The following is a 25,011-nucleotide window of genomic DNA, read 5'->3' as shown; positions in this document are numbered from 1 at the left end:
GCCAGGGGTGGGGAAAGGGTGGAGTCCGGCTAGGGAAAGTGTGGGGGGGGGCACCCACCAGCGCCGGAGAAAGTTGGCGCCTATGTTGGGAGCGGTCTTTGGAGACTTGTCATATTGTGGCCAGTTAGTAGCAGGGTGAGCAGCTCATTTCCCTTAGCTTAGGCTTTGATTTTTTTGAATAGGATTATGTTATAGCATCCATTCCCTGATCCAGAATTTCGTTTCTGCATGCTGGTTTTCTGGAAGAGAGACACTTCGTGCTCTGATTGACTACATAAGAGCCACACTGCTGAAGGCAGCAAGAAATATCTGCTGAGCTGTGATTGGACAGAGGAGAGATCATGCAGTTCTGGTGTACTCTGAGTAGGGGAGTGCTGCTAATATTTTAGGGACAGCAAGGGTACTGGGTGTTTAGCTAGAAGTATTTGGATAGAACAGCTATAAAGGATACTGATTTTTATTTTATCACAAATTCATAAACAATTGCCTGATTTCTTTGTGTTCCCCTATTCAGCCTCTGATTATCAAACACTCAGCACAAGGAATCCGAGAAGACCTACACCCCATGCAGCTCCAATTCAGAGAGAAGAGACAGGTCTTGATTATGAGTCCGAGCGAGATTCAATAAGTCCCTGGAGTGTCCCTGATGATATCCAACGTCTCCTTCATGACAATCACGATTCCCTACTTGAGGTAAGGAGTCTAATTGTAATAGGAATGAGTTGGTGTCTATCTTGTACCAAAAGGACCGTTATTTCATATGCCCTTTATTACCTCTTTTGCATTTGAAATAGATTTCACATCCACAGTGTGGGGGTGCAGGAGGTGGAGGTAGTAGCTGAGGATTCTTGTTATAAATACTACAGCAGCAGCTTAGCAGAGCCTCATGTTCACATTATAAAGCTGTTGCTCCTGCCATGTCTTTACTGGTGTAGCATGGACTGGGAAAATTACTAACTACCTTATAACCTGCAAATGCATACTGATTATGTGTATGCTGGTAACTCATTTCAGTTGCTACCAAGTAGCCAACTGGGACACAATTGCGTAATAGCCTTGTTGCTTAGGCAAAGGAACACTTAGCTTCCCTTTGGCACAAGCATGTCTTCTGTTCTCAAGATATTTTATAGAAAAGTCTCAGTAGATGATTGTTTAAATCAGGACAAAAGTTTTCTATACAACTGTGATGAGCACTTTTGCTATCTGTATAGGGATTTCTAGAGGTATTATATGTACCTTGGCTCACTGATCACCATCTTTTTCACCCATAGGTCTCTGTGCCTCATGAAGAGGATTGCTCTCCTCTTAGCATTAATGACAGTGTATCTGAAAGCACAGGAAGTATCTTGAGCAAACTGGATTGGAACGCTGTTGAAGCTATGGTAGCGAATATGGAAGAAAAGTGAAATGAAGATGTTTTGACCTCTGCACTTTCAGAGCAGTTTAATACAGTTATTTAATGCTTAATAATCAGGGGGAGTTCTAAATAGTTAGCTTTCCAGGAAATGTACAGCCCTACCATTCTATTGTATTTTAAATAGAACTCTTCATTGAAATCAATTTGCAGTTGTGCTTAAAACTCAATTGTGGATTATGACTCTTGTACCATGGAAAGTGTTCGATTCTCTTTGAAATAGGTTTCTCAGTTTCCTGGTTAAAGACTATATACTTTGGTGTTAATGTGCAGTGTCTCTTCAGCTTTTCTTGTGCTCAGGACAGACCCTTAGTTAGTGTAATGTAATTCCGAGTGGATAAGGGAATTTGTGTGCCAATATTGACTTTATTTATCAAAATAAGTGTATAGGCAATTTAAAGAGTTTTAATGATCAAGTTTTCTCCTTCAACTACTTTAATATCAATTTAGTGAAAAGTTTTATATTTTTAGAGCAATGCAGTTAATTTTTTAGTGTTACTTGTTAATATACTTATAGATGTGATATTTTGATTTGGTTTTAATAAAATCTTGGTTTTGTCTTTACTACTTTTTGCTGTATTGGGAGGAATATCACTGTATAGGGTCTGGTTTTGCATTTTTATATTAGTGCCTTCTAGTGTAAGTCATAAGTGGTGACCCTAGGCCAAAGTTCTGGCTAATCTTCTTCCAATTCCTTTCTTCTTCAGAGATTTTAAGGACCATTTATGATGATCCAGTCTGACTTCTGCTTCTCACTTAGCAGCATGAACTACAGCATAGCTTTGAAAAAGATATCTAGAAAAGTTACATTTTAAAGCCTCCAGGTGATGAAGAATAAGTGTTTAGCATGCAGAGAGCGTGAGTATTTATTCGTTAGATTTGGTGAAAAGATGGCAGCAGGAAATTAACACAGTGGGAAACAGCAGCAAATGTGGATAGTGCTACCTTTAGCAAAATATTTTCAGTATTAATTCAGGCATTTTTACATCCATCTGTAGTTTTTCAGAGCACAACTGTTTCCTAGAACTGATCAACTTTAAGCAGTGAAACAATGTAAAATGGGTTGACATTACCTTCCTAATGAAACATTTTAGTTTTCAAGCTCTTTTCACTCTTGGTCCTTTGGCAGACACATATCTATTGCTGTGCAGGTCAAAACCTATTCCTGTCATTTTCATGCTGCTAACAAGGTGAGTAGCCTAGGAACATCAGTTGATCACCTCTTGATTTTAATCTGACACACAAGAGTTGCCCTTATAATTTTATTTTTGTATTTTATGGAGGGCATTAGCTGACGCATGTAGTAAGTCTTAAACTTTTTTTGGTTTATGCATAGGCCAACAGCAGTAGGGTAATAGCAGAATGACTTTTTTGGGGTCTGCAATGTGGTAGGTAAGTGATGTATTTGAGCCAGAAATTAAGAGCAAGCATCCACCTGCTTCTTGAGATGAAAAATTGTTGTCCATTCCCACCTACACTATGAAGCCCATTTGGTGCATTACTAGGGTAGAATTATAAATAATAATGCAGAAGTGTTCAATAAGTGTTTGAGGGTTTTTTCCCCGTATGATAACACATTTTCCATTCTACTGTAGCTCAGCAGGATGTTAAATGTATCAGTAGGTCCAAATAACTTGCATGCTAGAGTTTTAAAAGAGCTGGCTGAGGGTTTACAGCACTGTTAATGGTGTTTTTCAGTAAATTTTGGAACACAGCTAAGGTTATGCCAATATTTAAGAAGGGGATTACCCGGCTAATTATAAGCCTGGCAGCCAAGATAACAGAGCAGCTGATACAGGACTTCATTAATAAAAGAGGGTAATATAACAATGCCACTCAACATGGGTTTATGGATGATAATAATAGAGCCTGTCAAATTAACTTGATATTTTTCTTATGAGATTACAAGTTTGGTTGATGAAGGTAATAGTATTATATAACAAACGTCTGTAAAACATTTTACTTGATACCACATGAGACCCACCAGTTTTTAATCAAGATGTCAACATGTAATTGTAAACAGGGAATCATCATTGAGCAGCTGTGGATCTAGTGGCATGCCACAGGGCTCGGTTCTTCTTAGAGTAGCGTCCCTATGGGTGCTCCACTGTAGGTGTGGTTGCATCCCTGTGCTGCTAATTGGACACTTGGACAGCAGCATCCATTAGACCCACAAATGCACTGTCTCTCCTTGTGCTGTGCTCTGAAGCTAACCAGCGGACGTGAGCTAACCACTGCCCGTTACTAGAGACAGAACCCTTAGTAGTCTGTTAAGACTATTGTTTCATTTTACATATCTGCAGTTAGTCTGAGTTGTAGTTGTAGTCTTCTTCTCCTTTCTAATTTTACCCTTGAAAAGTTCCTTTAATTTCTTTCCTGCTTTTTCTCCCCCCACGGGGGTATCGCTAGGCTTCAAAAAGTGCCTCACCTGTAAAGAAGCAATCCCAAGAGCAGACAAGCACTCCCAGTTCCTTCGCTGCCTCAGGGAAGGTCACATACAGCAAAAGTGTGATCTTTGCCACCAGAAGATCATCTTCATGGAGGTGACTCTCTGACCCCAGTTAGATGTGAGTGTTCCCCACAGATTTTTATATCTAAGGGCTGTGGGTTGAGGAAACAGGGGGTCCCAGCCCCTAGTAGGGTCATCTGTGCTTAAAGTAGGCTGGCCAGCACCAAGGCCCCAGCATCTACGGGCAAGCCAGTTAGGGGACCACCCTCTTAAGCAGCAGCATGTCCCCGGTTAGAAGACACAGGTCTCCACAGCATGGGACACCTGAGTCATGACACCGATCCTGGTACCCAAGGTAGTGTCGGGCCTCCCACCAGAGTTTGCCATGGCACAGATCACCACAGTCTCCCAGGCATCGATTTCCCCCCTGTGCAGGATCGTCTCCAGCATTCCGGTACCACTCTTCGGGCACACACCAGTCCTCTCCTTACTCGATGAAGGTCAGTGGGCAGATTCAGGCATTTACAACTCCACACCGGTCACTGGAAGGGCAATGGTCCAAGCCTGAAGGACAGTTCAGCCCCTCACCTATAAAAGGTGAATTGTCACTGGCATGCGAGACCAGCACAGGAACCCATGGTATGTACCTGTTATGCCAGTCCCACACTCCCACTGTTCCTCACAAGCTGCCCCCAACGCCCAAGGGGAGTCACCCCTGTGGTGCAGCCGTCTTCATCTCAGGATGAAGCGGGGACATGCCCCTCACAAACAAGCAGCCCCCTAATGACTTCAAGGAGCACCAGGCCCTGCTCAAAAGGGTGGCTGCCAACCTGAACTTGGAGGTCAAAGTGCTAGCTAGAGTCAAACAACCTCTTTAATGTCGTACTCTCCTCTACCCTGACCCAGATCACATTGCCCATCCATCCAGAGCTCCTAAAAATTGCTAAGTCTGTTTGGCAGCCCCACTCTTCCATTCCGCCTACCTCCAAGAAGGTGGAATAGTAGTACTATGTCCTGGCAAAGGGATTTGAGTTCCAGCGGGGTTCCTGGTTGTGTCCTTCAACAAAAGGGACAAGTGAGCAGCACACCAAAAAACAAAGCTGGCAAGAGGCTGGACTTGTTTGGCAGGAACATTTATTTGACAGCCAGCCTGAAATTTCAGGTGTCTAACCATCAGGCCCTGCTAGGCAGGTACAACTTCAAGGAGGGCCTCCCACAGGACCGAGCCAAGGAGTTCGCCACCCTGGTGAATGAGGGCAAGGTGGTGGCAAGAGGCGCCCTCCAGATGGCCTGGGATGCTACAGCCTTGGTGGCCAGGGTAGTCGCCTCTGCAGGGGTCATAAGGCACAGCTCCTGGTTACAGTCTCTGGGCTGTCCCAGGACTACCCTCCAGGACCTCTGATCTGAGGGGGACAGGCGCTTTTCGGAGCTGACCGATGCACTGCTCTATGGCCTTAAAGACTCCTGTGCCCCACTCCATTCCTTGGGCTTACACACCCCTCAGCAGGCTAGAAAGCCATTCTGTCCTCCGTCAACGTCATGGAGTGGCCCTTGGCCCAGCTCCTACAGGAAGAAGGACAGAGGCAAGAATTTAAATGACATCACTCTTCGTCATCCCATTCCTTTGTCCAGCCTGGTTCTTCCAGAGGCCAGAAGCAGGCATTTTGAGGATGTACCCAAGGACAGCACCCCAGTCACTTTCCAGGATCCACTTCCTTGCTCTTTCCTCAACCGCCTGCGCCCTTTCCGGTCAGCCTGGTCGCAGCTGACCTTGGACCATTGGGTGTGTGACATATCTTCAGGCTACACCCTGCAGTTTGTGGCCAACCCTCCCCTTCCCTGACCCTCCTCTGCCTGTGGGCAGTAGAGGAGGTCTCTCCAGACTTGAAGGGGAAAGGGTTCCATTCCCACTATTTCCTAATCCCAAAAGCAAATGGGGGCCTCAGACCCATTTTGGACCTGCACCCCCCTCCGCAAGTTTCTCAGGCCTCCATTATTCCTTCTCTGGATCCGGGAGACTGGTACCCTGCTCTCAAATTGAAGGATGCACATTTTCATTTTCCCAGGGCACAGGCATTTTGTGTTGGGCCACTGCCATTTTCAATTCACAGTGCTACTCTTCAGTCTCTCAACAGCCCCAAAAGTGGTTACAAAGTGCATAGCACCAGTGGCCACTTACCTGAGGCACTGAGGGGTGCAAATTTTTCTGTACCTTGATGACTGGCTAATAAAGGGCAGGTGTGGTGACATCTCCATCTGGTTTGCTCCACCTGTCTCGACCTGGGGCTGTTAAGAAAAAAATCAACTTTAATTCCAGTACAATGCATAGAGTTCATTGGAGTGGTCCTCAACTCTACTCAGGCAAGAGTCTTCCTCCCTGGGGTTCGGTTCCAAGCCATGGCGGACCTGATCTCATGCATGCAAGCCCACCCTCTCACCACTGCTCACACATGCCTGTGATTATTAGGTCACATGGCAGCCTGCACTTACCTGGTCCGGCACGCCCGACTCCCCCTCAGGACCCGGCAAGTGTGGATGGCGTCGGTCCACGCTGTATCTGTTGAGAATGTAGCCTATGTACTGTCATCACTCACATGGTAGCAGAATGCTGCATCAGTGTTGGAGGGAGTGCTCTTCACCGCTCCATCCCCGTCGGTGACCCTCAGACCTCGAGTAGGGAGCCAACCTGGGCAGTCTCAGCATGCAAGGTTGTTGGTCAAGTCCCAATCGCTCCCTACACATCAATGTCAGGAAGCTCAGAGCGGTTCGCCTGGCCTGCCAAGCCTTCCTACCTCATATAAAAAGCAGGGTGTTCCAGATAGACAATACAGTGGCTATCTTTTGTATCAACAAGCAAGATGGAGCCAGATTGTCTGTCCCTTGCCAGGAAGCCCTCAGGCTCTGGAACTTCTGCATACAACACAGCATTCACCTCATAGCTGCATACCTCCCTGGGTCCAGGAACGCTTTGGCAGATCACCTCAGCAGGACCATGTCTCGCCACAAGTGATCCTCCTCCCGGAAGCAGTCAGATTAATCTTCCAGAGGTGAGGAACTCCCCAGATGGACCTCTTCAAGTCCAGGCAGAACAGAAAATGCCACATTTTCTGCTTGATTCTGGGGATCGACAGAGGCTCCCTGTTGGATGCTTTTCAGCTCCCGTGGTCAAGGGCTTTGTTGTACGCCTTCCCTCCAGTGCCACTAATTCACAGAGTCCTCATGAAAATCAAGCCAGACAGGACGAAGGTGGTCCCCATAGTGCCGGCTTGGTCGTGCCAGCACTGGTTCAGCATGCTGCTGGACCTCTCAGTGGCTGCTCTGGACTTGCTGTCCCAAAACCACGGTAGTCTTCTGCATCCAAGCCTGGCGGCGCTGCACCTGACGATTTGGCTGCTGCATGGTTAAATGTGGAGGAGCAGGAGTGCTCAGCCACTGGCAAGGGAGGTCCTGTCATGCAGCAGAAAGCCCTCCACCAGTGTCCTATCTGGCTGAATGGAACCAGTTCGCTTGTTGGACCTCAGATAAAGGCATTTGTCCTGAGCGGGGCCTCGCTGCAGTTAATCCTGGACTACTTTCTGCATCTCAAGCTACAAGGCCTGTCCCTTTCACCTATCAAGGTCCTCTTGGTTGCTATTTCGGCCTTCCGTTCGCTGCTCGAGGATAGATCATTTTTTGCTGAGAACATAACTGCCAGGTTCCTCAAGGGCCTCAAGCGCCTCTACCCGCACATCAAGGACCCCATTCCACCATGAGATCTGAATCTTGAGCTGTAACAGCTCATGGGACCTCCCTTTGAGCCTCTGGCTTCCTGCTCTCTTCTTCTCCTTTCCTGGAAGGTCGTGTTCCTAGTTGTGATAACATCTACCTGCCAGGTCTCTGAGATTAGGGCGCTTACCTCACAACCACCCTATATGGTTTTCTACAAAGACAAGATCCAGCTGCAGCTGCACACGGCTTTCCTGCCCAAGGTGGTCGTGCAGTTTCATACAGGCCCACACATTTACTTGCCTGTCTTTTCCAAAGCCGCATAAGTCGGAGGAGGAGTGTACATTGCATTTCCTAGACCTCAGGAGGGCACTAGCCTTCTACATTGAATGGACCAAGCCATTCGACACAAGTCGACACAATTGTTCGTCGTGGTTGCCGACATATTGAAAGATCGTCCAGTGTCCACTCAAAGAATTTCTTCTTGGATAACTGCCTGCATTCGCTGCTGCTACGGGCAGGCAAAGGTGCCCCCTCTGGTGATTGTAACCACCCATTCAACCAGGGCGCAAGTCTCTTGGGCAGCTTTCCTAGCCCAGGTTCCTATCCAGGACAACTGTAGGGCAGCCACCTGGTCAGCCGTCCACACATTTACAACCCATTACACACTTGCCCAGCAGGCCCGGGATGATGCTGGCTTTGGTAGAGCAGTACTGCAAACCGCTAAATGTTAACTCTGAGCCCACTGCTTGTGAGTCACCTAGAATGGAATCAACATGAGCAAGCACTTGAAGAAAAAAGTTACCCACCTTTTTGTAACTGTTTTTCTTTGAGATGTGTTGCTTGTGTCCATTCCATTACCCGCCCTCCTTCCCCTCTGTCAGAGTTGCCAGCAAGAACGAACTGAGAGGGTGTAGGATCGGCGGCGCCTGATATACCAACGCATGAGTGTGGCACTCAAGGGGGCACCGCAGCCAACCCAATGGATAATGCTAAGGCAAAAATCTCTGACTGTGCACATGGGTGCGCACAAGCCTAGAATAGAATGGACCTGAGCAACACTTCTCAAAGAACAATAGTTACAAAAGGGTAGGTAACCATTTTTCTCTGTCCCTCTTCAGGGATCCTTCGCACAAAAGTTTACTACGACAAGAGATAGATGGTCTCCTACAGTTAGGAGCCATAGAACCAGTACTTCAACATCTATGAGGCAAGGGGTTCTACCCTCGTTATTTTCTAATATCCAAAAGGAAGGGAGGTTGGAGACCCATACTAGACCTCAGAGCTCTCAACAAGTTTGTCAAAGCTCAAAAATTCAAGATGGTCATCTTATCAACGATCATTCCACTTTGGAACAGGAAGACTGATTTTCAGCCCTCGACCTCCAGGACACCTATTTTTGCATCTCATGCCAGCTCACAGACAAGTTCTCACATTCACTTTGGGACATGACCACTACCACTACAGAGTATTCCCCTTTGGGCTATCATCAGCCCCGAGAGTATTTTCCAAAATTCTCCCAGTAGTGGCTGCTCATTTATGTTCCCAAGGGATAGTGATCTCCCCTCCCTGGATAATTGTCTCCTCAGAGCCTGATCTCTCCAAGAGTCTCACCAAGTCACCGAAGCTACAATGTACTTGATTACAGAACTGGGCCTAGAGATCAACACATGATCAACCTTCATGCCAGTGCAATGCCTGGAATTCATAGGGGCCAACCTCAGCTTGTTACAGCCAAAGCCCTCTTGCCTTAACACGGGTTCCTATCCTTAGTTACGCTCATAGATGCTGTACAAAGCAGCCTGCAGATACCAGCCAGGGCATATGGGAGCAGACATGCTGGTGAAACCACATGCCAGGCTTCACATGCGATGCCTCCAAATGTGGTTCAGCTAGAGACCAAACAAGGACAAGCTGGACAAATCCCTGTCACCATCCACCAGGATCAAAAACTCCCTAGACTGGTGGAAGGACACTCCTCTCTCGCAAACGTCACCACTAACGCTTCACTCATAGGGTGGGGTCTCATGACAAAAGGCAAATGGTCACCCATGGAGATTGCTCTTAGTTCAAGGGGGTTGATGAGAAGAGATGTCAGGAATGCCTGCAACCATTTCCTCCCACTGATCACAGGATTGCACACAAAGATCCTAACAGACAATGTAGTCTGTATGTACTACATCAGTTGAAAAAGGGGAGCTGGGTCACCCTCTCTATGCATAGAAGCGATGAGGCTATGGAATTGGTGCATCTCCCACACTACACTGTCCATGGCTTACCTCCCCGGAGCACAAAACTTGATAGCAGACAGTGTCAGTCGCAAATTCCACCCCTACCATGAGTGGGAGGTAGAACCAACAGTACTTCACAATCTATTCAGATGATGGGGGACACCATTCAAAGACCTGTTCGCCACTCACCTGAACAAGAAATGTCCATGCTACTGGCTCCAGAGCGGGGATGGTACAGCTCTCCCAGGGCAATGCTCTCCTCCTCCCCTGGGACAAAGAGCTTCCCTATGCCTTTGCTCCATTTCCTCTATTGTTGAAAATAAAAAGGGACAGAGATCACGTCATTCTGATTGCTCCTACTTGGCCAATACAGACCGGATACCCTTACCTGTCACAGCTCACGACATGCCCACCGATCCCTCTCCCGGCCATTCCGCATCGCCTCTCACAGAACAGAGGCTGTATACTACATCCCATTTTGGGGATTCTCTGCCTCAAGGCATGGCTCCTGCTTGGTTCGAACACCTAGAAAGCCCCTGTTCAAGAGAGGTACAAGAGGTTCTGTTATATAGTAGAAAGTCCTTGACATGACATACTTACTGCAGAAATGGTCCAGGTTTCAGATTTGGTGCATGTCCCAACAAATCTCCCCAACATCTGTGACTCTTCCACATATCATAGATTGTGTATTGACCCTGAAAAGGTCGGGTCTATCTCTAAGCTCTCTTAGCAGCTGTAACAGCTTTCCATCAACCTGTTGAGGGATACTCAGGGCTGTCACACCCAACCACTAAGAGGTTCCTCAAGGGTATAGTAAACCTCTTCCCTCAACCTTGACTCCCTATCCCCACATGGGACCTAAATCTGGTACTGAAAGGATGACTAGGCCTGCCTTCTAACCCATGGCCATCTGTTCACTGCTGTACCTATCAATGAAAACAGCCTTCCTGATAACAATTACTTTCTCTCCTATTCTTCTGGTGAGAGTGGCTCTGATGGCACATCCTCTGGTGATGGAGTGCCACCTGGAACTGGGGTACCACTGAGCCCTCTGACCCACCAGTCTGGGCTCCTTCTCACGCTATATTGCTGTGACAACTGCAAAAGCCCTCTAGCCTGCACTTTCACCAGCATTCACACAGGTAGGGACACACCCAGCTGCAGGCTCTCTAACCACCAGCTTCCCAGACTAGGACCCCAGAGCAGTATCATCCTGCCCTGGTCAAATCTGGTCAGTATATGGGTTTAATACCCAGTGCACCTCGCCCCCAGTGTGAAGAGAACAATGCACACTTGTGGTGACTCAGCAGAGATTTTCCCCAAGCACGCCACTCAAAGCTCACTGGCTTAGATTAAAACAAGTTTATTAACTACAAAAGATATCACTTAAAATCTAAGTGATATCAAACAGATCAAAGCAGATTACCTAGCAAATAAACAAAAATGCAAACTAAGCTGAATATACTAAATAGATTGGATATGAATAGCAGATTCTCACCCTTACTGATGGTACAGGCAGGCTTATAGCTTTTTAAGGCACAAGCTACACTTGCTTTGCATTTTGGAATCCCCATGTGTTTCATGCACAGGCTAGAAATCCCTTTAACCTGGGTCTATCACTTCCCACCGTTCAGTCTTTGTTCCTCAGGTGTTGCCAGGAGTCTTCTTGTGTGGGGAGTGAAGAACCACAAATGATGTCACTCCCTGCCTTATATAGCTTTTGCCTATGGCGGGAACCCTTTGTTCCAAAGCTTGGTTCCCAGACCAGTCTGTGGATAAATATTGACATCCCAAGATGGAGTCCAGCATTATGTGGCTTGGTCACATGTCCTTGTAGAGTCATAGCAGCAATCACTCACAGGCTGTCTGTAATGTTCTCAAGAAGGCTCACCAGGTAAGAGATAAGCTTCTCCTAAGGCCTATTGTTTTCCCTAATGACTCATTGTCCTGAATAGGCCCTTCCCAACCAGATATCTAAACTGAAAGCATCTTGTCTAGTGGGTGTTACACAGGTACAACTACATGTGAAATACATAGTCAATATTCATAACTTCAGATACAAAAATGATACAGGCATACAAATAGAATAATCATATTCAGCAAATCATAACTTTTACAATGACACTGCACATGACTTATCTTGTACAAAATGCATCATAATTATTCCATAAACCTATCATCATAATATCCTTGAAGAATATGAGGTGCAGTGTCACACCCCCACTACATGATATTTTTTCCAGACAAGATTGTACTCAGGCCCCATCCAATATTCATCCCTAAGGTAACCTCCTCCTTTCAAATAAATCAATTGATTCACCTTCCAATCTTCTACCCCAAGTGTCACCAAGACAACAGGGAGTCTATATTACATATCCTAAATGTCAGGAGAATCCTGGCCTTCTACCTGGACAGGATAAAGGCCTTCAGGAAGTCCCCTAGGCTTTTCCTCTCCATCGCAGAAAGATCCAAGGGCTTAGCAATAGCAGCCCAAAGGCTCTCCAAGTGGGTCTTGAATTGCATCAGACTGTGTTACTAAGTTCATCACATGACCCCTCCAGAGTCTATTCACACACACTCCACATCCGTTGTCGCCTTCTTCAAGCATGTCCCTATTTCAGAGATCTGTAGCTTGGCGACATGGGCATCAGTCGACACCTTCATGGAACACTATGTGATCACTGCAGACTCCGCTCCGATGTCATCTTCAGCTCCACAGTGCTGTCATCTGTAACTGATCCAACTCCAAAGTCCCAGCCCTCCAGAAGGGATACTGCTTGGGACTCACCTACAGTGGAGCACCCACAGGGACACTACTTAAAGAAGAAGTTACTCCCCTTGTGCTGTAATGATAGTTTATTCATAAAAGAAATATAGATGAGAGCTAAAACTGGTTAAATGGAATCAATTACATACAGTAATGGCAAAGTTCTTGGTTCAGGCTTGTAGCAGTGATGGAATAAACTGCAGGTTCATATCAAGTCTCTGGAGTACGTCCACAGCTGTGGTGGGTCATTCAGTCCTTTGTTCAGAGCTTCAGTTTGTAGCAAGGTTCCTCCTGAGGCAAGAAGCAGGATTGAAGATAAAATGGAGAGGTTTCCAGAGTCTTTTATATGCTCTGCCATGTGACTTGTGCTTCCTTTGTCTTAAATACAAGCTGCCCAGCCATGGCTTGAAAGCCTTAGAGTTCTGTCCATAGGCATGTCCCTGCATGCTTTCTCTCAATGGGTCAATTGGTCAGCTGATGGTCCTTAATGGGCCATCAAGCAGGCTAGGCAGTGCTGATGCCAAATTGTCTGGGGTGTAACCCAGAAGCATAGCACAAGTTTGAAATACAGACAGTATAGAGCCAATAGTTATAACTTTAAATACAAAAATGATATATGCATACAGATAGCATAATCATAACCAGCAAACCATAACCTTGTGATAGATACCTTACTTGCCCTCTTTTGTGCAAGATTTGGTGCCACTACAGGATCTTGGTTGCAACAATGGCGTATATGGTCACAGTGTGTGTCAATAACGTCACAGTATTATACAGGACCTCAGACTAGATTATTACAGTGGTCCCTTCTGGCCTTGAAATTTGTGAAGCCCTAGTCCAGAGCCCAGCTGATGGTCTGCAGATGTAAAATATTTGTGGCATATGGCTTCACACATGCTCCAGTGACAATGAACTATCAGTTCTCAGAAGTTGTATATAGTATTGTTGTAGCTGTGTTGCTTCCAGGATATTAGAGAGACAAGATAGGTGAAGTAATAACTTTTATTGGATCAACTTCTATTGGTGAGAGAGTCAAGCTTACACAGAGCTCTTGAAGTCTGGGAAAGGTACTTAGAGTGTCACAGCTAAATACCAGATTGAACAGATTGTTTAGCATAAATGGTTAGCACATATTCTAAAGGGACCATTCAAGGAGAATGAAGTGACAGCCCAGATTAGAGGCAACTCTGAAGACTGCTGCTGTTGGGAGTGGAGGATTGAAGAAGGACATACCCTTTAATTCACTTAAGGGAATAGTCAAAGGTGCTCTCGTGATCTAAATTCAGAGAGTAACTTTCTGTCATCCAATATGGTAATAATCCCATATGCAGAAACTGATTTTTGCAGGCTCTTTCAGACTGTGTGGCTTGGCAAAAATATTTGTTCTAAAAGAAAACCACCAAATATTGCAAATATCACAATGAAAATTGCTTAAGTTGGCAATACTAATTCCTATCATTGCCCCTACTAATTCTCCCTGCTCCCCTCTCCCCCCCATTCACGTTTTCCTTTGATCTGATCTCCAGCCTTCCCTGTATCTTTGGTTTCCCTTTCCCTTCAGTCTCTTAGCTGTCTCACATTCTCCTTCTCTGTCCCCTGAAGCTTTCCCCCTGAACTCCACATTATTTTTTACCTTCCTCAGGGTCCCTCTGTATCCCTCACATGCCCCTTCAGTCAGCTTCCTTCACTCAAGTCTCCTTTCCCCCACATATTCCCCTCCATCACCTGAATGCACAGGGAGCCATCTTCACTGAGTCTAACTTGGCTTCAGTGCCTTGAATGCACTGTGAGGTCACAGCAATTTGTGCTAAGGGCAACCTCACTACAAGCTTCTCTTTTTTATATTAGGAAATCATGGCCATGTTATCTAAGTAGGACCTGTGCCTACAATGCTATTAAAAGTAATTTGGGATGGCAGTGTATTGAAAAAAGGCAAGATTTCATCAGGTTGCTCCCAAAACAGAGGAAAGGACAGAACAGGTTGTGCTGGTGGGGGAGTGGCACTATATGTGAAAGAAAGCGTAGAATCAAATGAAGCAAAAATCTTAAATGAATCGAACTGTACATAGAATCTCTATGGATAGTAATTACATCCTCTAAGAAGAAGAATATAGCAGTAGGGATGTATTACTGATCACCTGACCAAGATGGTGATAGTGACTGAAATGCTCAGGGAGATTAGAGGCTATAAAAATAAAAAATAATAATGCGGGATTTCAACTATCCCAATATTGACTGGGTGAATGTCACCTCAGGATATGATGCAGAAATAAAGTTTGTTGACACCTTAAATGACTGCTTTTTGGAGCAGCTAGTCCTGGACCCACAAGAGGAGAGGCAATTTTTGATTTAGTCCTAAGTGCAGCCCACGGTCTGGTCCAAAAGGTGAATATAGCTGGACCGCTTGGTAATAGTGACCATAACATATTTAAATTTAACATCCCCGTGGCAGGGAAAACACCACAGCAGCCCAACACTGTAGCATTTAATTTCAGAAAGGAGGACTACATAAAAATGAGGAAGTTAGTTAAACAGAAATTAAAGGTTACAGTGCCAAAAGTGAAATCCCTGCAAGTTGCATGGAAACTTTTTCAAGACACCATAATAGAGGCTCAATTTAAATGTATACCCCAAATTAAAAAACAGAGAGACCCAAAAAAGTGCCATTATGGCTAAACAACAAAGACTCAACAAGTAATAGCAATTTTTTTTTAAAGTACATCAGAAGCAGTAAATCTGCTAAACAACCATTGGGGCCACTGGACGATTGAGATGCTAAAGGAGCACTCAAGGATAAGGCCATTGTGGAGAAACTAAATGAATTCTTTGCATCGGTGTTCACAGCTGAGGATGTAAGGGACATTCCCAAACCGGAGCCATTCTTTTTTAGGTGACAAATCTGAGGAACTGTCGCAGACTGAGGTGACATTAGAGGAGGTTTTTGAACAAATTGATAAACTAAATAGTAATAAGTTACCAGGACCAGATGGTATTCACCCAAGAGTTCTGAAGGAACTCAAATGTGAAACTGCAGAACTACTAACTGTAGTTTGTAATCTATAATTTAAATCAGCTTTCTGTACCAAATGACTGGAGGATAGCTAATGTGATGCCAATTTTTTAAAAAAGGCTGCAGAGCTGATCATAGCAATTACAGGCCAGTAAGCCTGACTTCATTACTGGGAAAACTGTTTGAAAACTATAGTAAAAAACAAAATTGTCACAGACAATTCCCCATAATAATTTGTCGGGGAAGAGTCAATATGGTTTATGTAAAGGGAAATCATGCCTCACCAATCTACTAGAATTCTTTGAGAGGGTCAACATGCATGTGGACAGGGAGGATCCAGTGGATATAGTGTACTTAGATTTTAAGAAAGCCTTTGACAAGGTCCCTCACCAAAGGCTGTTAAGTACTGTCATGGAATAAGAAGGAAGGTCCTCTCATGGATTGGTAACTGGTTAAAAGATAGGAAACAAAGGGTAGGAGTAAATGGTCATTTTTCAGAATGGAGAGAGGTAAATAGTGGTGTCCCCCAGGGCTCTGTACAGGGACCGTCCTATTCAACATACTCATAAATGATCTGGAAAAAGGGGTAAACAGTGAGGTGGCAAAATTTGCAGATGATACAAAACTACTCAAGATAGTTAAGTCTCAAACAAACTGTGAAGAGCTACAAAAGGATCTCATGAAGCTGGGTGACTAGGCAACAAATTGCAGATGAAATTCAATGCTGATAAATGCAAATTAATGCACTTTGGAAAACATAATCCCAACTATACATATAAAATGATGGGGTCTAAATTAGCTGTTACCACTCAAAAAAGAAATCTTGGAGTCATTGTGGATAAAAAAGTTCTCCGAAAACATCCACTCAGTGTGCAGTGGCAGTCAAAAAAAAGTGTACAGGAAAGACAGTTACCTTTTTTGTAACTGGTGTTCTTCGAGATGTGTTGCACATGTCCATTCCATTGTAGGTGTACGTGCTCGCCACATGCAACAGTACCAAAAGTTTTTCCCTCATCAGTATCCATAGAGAACTGGCTGTGGCACCTTTTGATATGGCGTGTGTATGCAGCAGTATAAGGAGCGCTGCCGGCACCTCCCACCCTCCATTCCTTCTTGCCAGAAACTCCAGAGGGGAAGGAGGATGGGTCATGGAATGAACATAAGCAACACATCTCGAAGAACATCTATTATGAAAAAGGTAACTGTCTTTTGTTCTTCGAGTGCTTGCTCATGTCCATTCCATTGTAAGGGACTCCAAAGCATTACCACTGGAGGCGGGTAGAAGTTCATGGACGTGTCGATTGCAAGACAGCTCTGCCAAATCCTGCATCATCTCTGGCTTTCTGGGTGATGGCATAATGCATCATTATTGTGTGCACTGAAGACCAAGTGGTTGCCCTGCTGATGTCCTGGATGGGGACTTGCGCTAGGAAGGCCGCTGAGGACGCTTGAGCTCTGGTCGAGTAGGCCTTCAATATAGGTGGTGGTTCGGCCCAGGCTAACTCATAACAGAACCGGATACAGGAGGTGATCCAGTTTGAGAACTTCTGCGAGGATACCGGGAGGCCTTTCATCCTGTCCACTCTCGTGATGAAGAATTGGGTTGACCTGCAGAAGGGCTTGGTGCGCTCCAAGTAGAACACTGGGTGCCCTGGTCATTAAAGGTGTGCAGCTGCTTCTCCTCCATGATGGAGTGCGATTTTGGACAGAAAACTGGGAGAAAGATATCCTGGTTAATGTACAAATGGGACACCACCTTAGACAGGAATGCGGGGTGTGGTCACAGCTGGACCTTGTAGAAAAGTGTGTAAGGGGGCTCCAAAATAAGGGCTTTACGTTTGGATTCCAGCCTCGCCGAGGTAATGACTACAAGGAAAGCAACCTTCCATGACAAACGTGGAATGGGACAAGAAGCCAAGTGTTCAAAGGGAGGTCCCGTGAGCCTTGAGAAGACAAAGTTAAGGTCCCACTGTGGAACTGGGTCCCGGACCAGTGGGAAGAGTTGCTGTAGGCCTTTTAGGAACCACATGGACATGTCGTGTGAGAACACGGATTTGCCTTGAGCATGCTGGTGGAAGGCTGATATGGCTACCAAGCGCACCTTGATGGAGGAAAGTGTGAGGCCTTGATGTTAAGGTGCAGCAGATAATCTAGGATAGACTGCCACGCTCCTCTGCCCAGCAGGAGAATCGCTCCCACTTTGCCAGGTAAGTTGCTCTGGTGGAGGGCTTTCTGCTTTCCAAGAGGACTTGCTGTCCCTGACTGGAACAGGCCCTCTCCTGTGGGTTCAGACACGCAGCAACCAAGCCGTGAGGTGAAGGGATTGAAGGTTCAGGTGCAGGAGCCGCCCATGGTCTTGCAAGAGGAGATCCAGGCGGTTGGGCAGTGGCTATGGGGGAGCTAAGGCGAGATCCATGAGCATGCCGAACCAATGCTGATGAAGCCATGCCAGAGTGATCATGATGATCTGCGCTTTGTCTGTTTTGATTTTTGCCAGGACCCTGCTGACCAGCAGAATCGGTGGGAATGCGTACATCACATCCCCTTCCCAAAATACAAGGAAGGCTTCAGAGAGGGGAGTCCCTGCCTAAGCCATGGAGAGAGCAGAATTGCTGGCACGTCCTGTTCTGTCTGCTGGTGAACAGGCCCACTCGGGGAGTTCTCCACCTTTAGAAGAGCACCTGGATAACCTCTGGATGGAGGGACCACTCATGGGGAAAGAAGAAGGACCTGCTGAGATGATCCACCAGCGCATTCCGGATGCTGGGAAGGTGAAACACTTTGAGGCGGATGTCGTGCTGTGCGCAAAAGTCCCACAAATGGAGTGCTTCCTGACAGAGAGCTGACAATTGGGCTCCCCCTTGCCTGTTGATGTAGAACACTGAAGCCGTATTGTCCACGGGTATGCGTACCACTCAACCCGGAAGATGTGGCAGGAAGACCCTGCATGCTAGGTGAACTGCCCTGAGTTCCTTGATGTTTATGTACAGCGTCAATTCCTCTGGGGACCACATTCCTTGAGTCCACAGCATACTGAGGTACGCTCCCTAGCCAAGGATATCCGATATCAGAGATACTGAGGATTGAGGGCTCTCAAACGGAACTCCTTCCATGACCAACCTTAAGTAGGTCCACCACTGCAGGGAGGCCAGTACATTCGGTGGGATCATGATGACCTTGTCGAGATGATCCCCGGATGGGGCGTAGACCATTGACAGCCACCACTGGAGGAGTTGAAGCCTGAGCCTTGCATGGCAGATGACATAAGCACACGCCGCCTGAGGCAGACGCAGGCCATGGTGAAAGGATATGTGGAGACACTGGCAATGAGAGAGCTGCCATTGTCTCAAACCTGTCCTGTGGCAGAAATGCTCTGGTGTGAGTAGAGTTGAGGACAGCCCTGATAAACTCTATTCTCTGAACTGGGAGTAATATTGACTTTTCCTCGTTTATTAGCAGGCCCAGGGCACGGCACGGCACGTGACTTGCAGTACTGAGACATTGTGCTGGACCTGAGACCTGGAGCAGCCCTTAATGAGTCAGTCGTTGAGGTACGGCTAAATCTGGATACCCCGACGCCTCAGGTAAGCAGCCACCACCGCCATGCATTTGGTGAACACCCTTGGGGCTGTGGCAAGGCTGAATGGGAGCACCGCAACTGATAGTGAGCGGCACCCACCATGAACCACAGGAACCATCTGTGCCTTTGGAATATTGATACGTGAAAGTAAGCCACAAGGATTTTGTGATCTTTGCCACCCCCTCGTGCCAGGACAACGCCACCATGGCTGGGGCCCACCAAGCTGATGACATCAAATAGGAAGTCTGAGGGTTCCTTTAGCTCCTCAGCATGAAGCCCCAAGTTCGAGGCAATCTTCTTAGCAGCTCCTGATGGGCCTTAGAATCATTCTGCGGGACTGGATGAGGGGGCCCTGTAATCACGTCGTCGGGTGAGGAAGAGGAGGAAGCAGGCACTGGAGGATCTGCCACCTCTGATGACTGCTCCGCTGGTCCCTTGATGGGGCCTGGGTGAATTTGAGGCGTCTTTTCCCCGGTCACCTCTGTGTCAGGGGGCGTGTGGGAGACCATGGCCGACGGTTTATCTGAAGCCCCCGAGGCTGAGCTGAGCCTTTGCGAGGGTTGCGGAAACCCCCAGGGATTCCAAGGGTACCAGAGGGCAGGCCACTGGCCCTGGGGCCACGATGTGACAGGCAGTGCCATTGGTAGAGTGGGTATCCCTGACATGGGACCCTGGCCTGCTGGTAGGGATTCCTGTTTGGTACCTGAGTCCGAGGTGGAGGGATCACGACTGGGAGGCCAGGATGGTGCCGACTGTCCATCCCGATCGCAATGGTGCTGATCCCAATGCTGCACCGGGGATCTGTCAGAGTGTGATGACTCCCCGCATCGAGATCCTGGAGACCGATGGCACTCAGTGGATCGGCGACAGTGGCACGGCAATCTACTCCTCATGCTTCTTGAGTAGTGTCGGTCTGTCGGGCAAGAGCAGGAGTGGGTCAGCCTGCTGAGATGGGGAATGTCAGCCCAGCCGTGGCGACCCGTACCGGCGCTCTGGTAGCGAGGCTCTCAGGACCATCAGCTTGGGTCCCCAGTGCGGTGCTGAACACTAGGGGAGTAGCTAAGTTGGTCCCGGTATTGGGGCTGCAGGGACGGATGCACCTGCATGGGCCTGTGCCAAGTTACCGGTGATTGGTGTCTTGAGCCCGAGTGGTGTCCTGAATCTGGAGACCTATGGGGACTCCCTTCGGCTGGCCTCCCTGTGTCCGAGGCCTGCTGGCTCTGTGCGGGCGAGCACTGGTGGGACACTCCCTGTGGTGGGGAGCAGTGCTGCACCGATAGGGACTGCTGAAAGGATCTCAGAGCAGGTTTACCCCTGGAATGGGGCACCGCCGTGGGTGGCACCAGTAGTGCTAGGATGTCCTGTGCCACCTGCAGGGCCTCAGATGTCGATGGCATATGGCATCTAAGGGTGGACTAACCCACTCGACCTGAGCCAAGGCCCAACTCCTGCTCAGAGGTGAGGAGCTGCCCTTCTCGGTTCTTTGCTCTCCTCCAGCCCTTTCCTTCCCTTTACAGGATATAGGAAGTTATCCCCTCTGGGCCTTTCTGTGGTGTCCTCTAGAGTGCTGTGCTCATGCGGTGGTATATCAGGTGCTACCGGCCCTACGCCCTCTCAGTTCCTTCTTGCTGCCAACTCCGAAAGAGGGGCAGGAGGGCAGGTAATGGAATGGACATGAGCAACAGATCTCAAAGAACAGTTATGACAAGGTAGGCAACTATTTTTTCTTCAAGGGCTTGTTCATGTTGATTCCATTTGAGGTGACTCAATCAGTATCCTCAGAGGTGGGCTCAGAGTTTACAGCCTTGCAGCTTGCAGTACAGTTCTGCCAAAGGTCAAGTCATCTCAAGCTTGCTGGGTAAGCGCATAATACGATGTGAATGTGTGGACAGATGACCAGCTAGTAGGTCAACAAATTTCTTGGATTGGCACCTGCGCTAGGAAGGCTGCTGCTGCTGCCAGCGCTCTAGTCGAGTGAGTTGTCACGATAGCCGACGGAGGCACCTTTACCAACTCAGCAGTAGCAGATGCAGGCTGTGATCCAAGATGAGATTATCTGGGAATATATCAGCCAATCATTCATCCTGTCTGCGATGGCAACGAACAACTGTGTTGACATATGGAATGGCTTTGTTCTATCAATGTAGAAGGCCAGCACCCGTCTGAAATCCAGGGTATGTAACCTGCATTCCTTGTCTGTGGTATGCGGCTTTGGACAGAAGACTGGTAAGTATATGTCTTGACCAGTGTGAATCTGGGAGACAATGTTGGGCAGAAAAGCCGGATACAGATGCAGCTGGACCTTGTCCTTATAGAAGATCGTATAAGGCAGCTCTGACGTGAGCAACCCGATCTCAGACACCCTGCAGAGTGAACTTCTAGCGACCAAGAATGAAACCTTCCAGGAGAGAAGCAGGAGGGAGCAAGAAGCCAAGGGTTCGAAGGGGGAACCCCTGAGCCTTGACAGTACAAGATTCAGGTCCCAAGGGAGAACTGGGTCCCGGACATGCAGGTAGAGGCGCTCCAGATCTTTCAATAACCACACCATTGTGGGATGGGCAAAAACTGTCCTGCCTTGAAATGGAGTGTGGAATGCCAAAATGGCCACTAGGTGTACCCTTACCGAAGAAAGCAATAGGCCGTAGAGATTAAGGGGCAGCAAATAATCCAGGATAATCTGCAGCGGGGCCTCCTCAGCGCGACTGTACCGATCTGAGGCCCAACATGTGAACTTCTTCCACTTTGCCACATAGGTAGCCCTGGTGGAGGGTTTCCTGCTGCCCAGCAGGATCTGTTGGACAACAGCGGAGCACACCTGCTCATCCATACTTAGCCACACAGTAGCCAGGCTGTCAGGTGCAGCGTCACCGGGTTCAGATGCAGTAGATTGCCATGGTTCTGGGACAGCAGATCTGGCTGAAGAGGCAGCAGCTGCAGTGGGGCAGCTGCTGAAAGACTCAGCAGCATGTTGAACCAATGCTGATGAGGCCATGCTGGGGCTATAAGAATAACAGTTGTTTTGTCTTGCTTCACCTTTAGCAGGACTTTCTGAAACAACGGTACTGGTGGGAAGGCATACATCAGCACTCTCGACCACGGAAACAGGCATCTGACAGGGAGCCCTAGTCTGTTCTCTGCAGGGCAGGGACAATGTGGCACTTCTTTTTCTGCCTGGACACAAACAGGTCCAACTGGAGAGTGCTCTACTCGCAGAAGAGTAGGCTGACCACCTTCAGATGGAGTGACCATTCGTGGTGAGATGAGAAGGTCCTGCTGAAGTGATCTGCTAGGATGTTCTTGGCTCCAGGCAGGTGGCTGGCTACCAGATGAATGGCATGCTGCACACAGAAGTCCCAGAGGCTGAGCGCCTCCCGACAAAGGACCGAAGACCTGGCGCTTCCCTGCCTGTTGATAGAATACATTGCAGCGGTATTGTTCGACAGGACCTGCACCATCTTGCCTTTCAGGTGGAAAGAGCCTGGCAGGCCAGGCGAACCGCTCTGAGCTCCCTGACATTGATATGAAGGGCTAGATGGTTTTGTAGCCAGCAGCCCTGGGTGTTGAGCTCCCCAGCTCAGATCTGATGTGTCTGAGACCAGGGTGAGCAATGGAGATGAGGTCATGAAGGGAAATCCTTGCAGCACCGACTTGAGAGCCAGCCACCAGTCCAGGGACAATAGGACATGGCTCAGCACCGTGACCACTCGGTCCCAAGGCATACCTGCTGGGGATATAGACTGAGGCCAGCCACGCCTACAGAGGCCTCAGATGAAGTAGGGTATAGCCGACCAGGTATGTGCATGCAACCACGTGACCTATCAGTCGCAAGCACATGTGGGTCGTGGTGAAGGGGTGGCTCATGTGGGAGATCAGGTCCAACATGGCCTGAAAACGCGCTTCTGGAAGGAAGGCTCTGGCCTGCATGGAGTAGAGAATTGCTGAGATAAACTCTATGCATTGGACTGGCGTGAACATGGACTTTTCTGTGTTTATTAATAGGCCCAGTTTGCTGCAGGTGGAATGCACCAGATCGAGGCTCCTTTGCACCTGCTCTGGAGACCTGCCCTTGATGAGAGAGTCATTGAGATACTGGAAGATCTGGACTCCTTGATGAGACAGTCATTGAGATACGGGAAGATCTGGACTCCTTGATGTCTCAGGTAAGCTGCTATCACTGCCACGCATTTCGTGAACACCCTAGGGGCTGAGGACAGGCCAAAGGGTAGTGCCATGAACTGGAAGTGGTGCCTGACCACTATGAAATGCAGGAAATGCCTGTATCCCAGGAATATGGAGACATGAGAGTAAGAATCCTTTAAGTACAGAGCGGCGTACCAGTCCCCTGGATCCTGGAAGGGACGATGGAGGCCAGGGAGACCATATGGAACTTTAACTTTTTGGGAGACTTGTTGAGGCCACACAGGATGGATCTTAGGCCTCCTTTGGCCTTGAGATTAGGAAGTAGCAGGAGTAGAATCCTCTTCCTTCCAAGTGACTAAACTTGCATCCCTTTCTCCTTGAAGATCCTTGATGGGGCTGCCATGGTCTTGGCAGCAGTCGGAAGGGCCTTCTGGCTGATTGCGACATGTGCATGCCCAACGAGTGAAGAGTAGCCCTAGTGTCCTTCAAGCCATGCAGCCTGGCATCCATTTGTGTGAAGAAAAGACAGACTCCATCAAAAGGGAGGTCCTGAATCGAGGTCTGCATCTCCTGGGAGAAGCCTGGCATTTGGAGCCAGGAGCTGTGTTGCATGGCCACTGCTGAGGTGATCTTCTAGCTGCTGAGTCCGCCACGTCCCATGCCATCTTGCAGGGAGCATCTGGCCGCCATAATACCCTCCTCTACCAGGGTCAGACCCTGAAGGAGGGATTCCTGGAACTTTTTGAGACCATCCCAGAGATTGAAACTATCTGCCAAACAGGGCCTGATGGTTTGCCACCCGGAGAATTGCAGGCTGGCGGTTGAATAAACTTTTCTCCCAAATAAATCGAGCCTCTTGGCCTCTGTTTCTAGGAGTCAAGGAGGTGTGACCCTGTTTGTCCTCGTTGGCCGCAGACACAACCAGCTAGCCCGGGGGTGAGTGAGTATAAAGGTATTTAAAATCTTTGGCTGGAACGAAATACTTTTTCTTGGCCCATTTCGAGGTGGAAGGAATAGAGGAGGGGGCCTGCCACAGGACCTTGGCTATCTTGACAACCCCTTCATGCATGCGCAGGGAGACATGAGTGGGCATAGAGGCAGAGAGGATATTGAAGAGACTGTCCTTCTGCTCTGCCATCTCCTGCATCTCAAGCTCCAAGTTCTCAGCCACGCACCAGAGAAAGGCTTGATGCTTCCTGAAGTCATCCTAGGGGCTAGCTCTCAAAGCTAACTCCCGTGACTGCCTCATCCGGGGATGATAAGGAAGATTGGACCACTGGGGGAAATTTAGCCAGATCTGTTTAGCAGATCTGGCATGTAAATACCTTGCAGTGCCGGCTACAAAAGTGCCATGCAAATGTCTGTTCTCAGGTGACACTGTAAATAAGAAGCAGGCAGCATTATCTCCCATATATGTAAACAAGCTGGTTTCCCTTAGCCATTGTCTGAACAAGAAGTAGGATTGAGTGGACTTGTAGGCTCTAAAGTTTTACATTGTTGTTTTTTTGAGGGCAGTTATGTAACAAAAAAAATCTACGTTTGTAAATTGCACTTTCATGATAAAGCACTATGGTACTTGTATGAGATGAATTGAAAAATACTATTTCCTTATTTTTACAGTGCAAATATTTGTAATAAAATAATATAAAGTGAGAACTGTACACTTTATATTGTGTTGTAACTGAAATCAATATATTTGAAAATGTAGAAAAACA

At 47.6% G+C, this 25,011-nt stretch overlaps 1 protein-coding gene and 2 long non-coding RNA genes across 4 annotated transcripts in view; 2 read left to right on the top strand and 1 right to left on the bottom strand.

The window, feature by feature from the left end:
• The window catches only part of CPLANE1 (ciliogenesis and planar polarity effector 1), a 181,270-nt gene extending 179,551 nt beyond the window's left edge, over positions 1-1,719 (top strand). The window contains exons 53-54 of the mRNA XM_045020840.1: positions 515-693; positions 1,272-1,719. Coding sequence (XP_044876775.1) covers positions 515-693; positions 1,272-1,406 — 314 coding nt within the window. The 3' untranslated portion in view covers positions 1,407-1,719. The remainder of the gene's footprint in view (positions 1-514; positions 694-1,271) is intronic.
• Positions 1,720-3,093: 1,374 nt separating this feature from the next.
• Positions 3,094-24,811, top strand: LOC123373271. 2 transcript variants are annotated; one of them, XR_006580639.1, is made up of 3 exons: positions 3,094-3,981; positions 23,156-23,316; positions 23,680-24,811. It is a non-coding gene; the product is annotated as an uncharacterized LOC123373271 (long non-coding RNA). The 2 variants fall into 2 exon arrangements; XR_006580638.1 differs by lacking the exon at positions 3,094-3,981 and adding an exon at positions 16,637-17,240.
• On the bottom strand, positions 4,976-14,283 carry LOC123373272. Its single transcript, XR_006580640.1, has 5 exons — positions 14,200-14,283; positions 10,188-10,335; positions 9,989-10,106; positions 6,043-6,149; positions 4,976-5,426 (listed from the first exon to the last, which is right to left on the bottom strand). It is a non-coding gene; the product is annotated as an uncharacterized LOC123373272 (long non-coding RNA).
• Positions 24,812-25,011: the final 200 nt, after the last annotated feature.

The sequence above is a fragment of the Mauremys mutica genome, chromosome 6 (genome assembly GCF_020497125.1).
Source record: "Mauremys mutica isolate MM-2020 ecotype Southern chromosome 6, ASM2049712v1, whole genome shotgun sequence".
Taxonomy (NCBI): Eukaryota; Metazoa; Chordata; order Testudines; family Geoemydidae; genus Mauremys; species Mauremys mutica.
The sequence above is the reverse complement of the archived record's forward strand: the minus strand, read 5'-3'. Positions and strand labels throughout refer to the sequence as shown.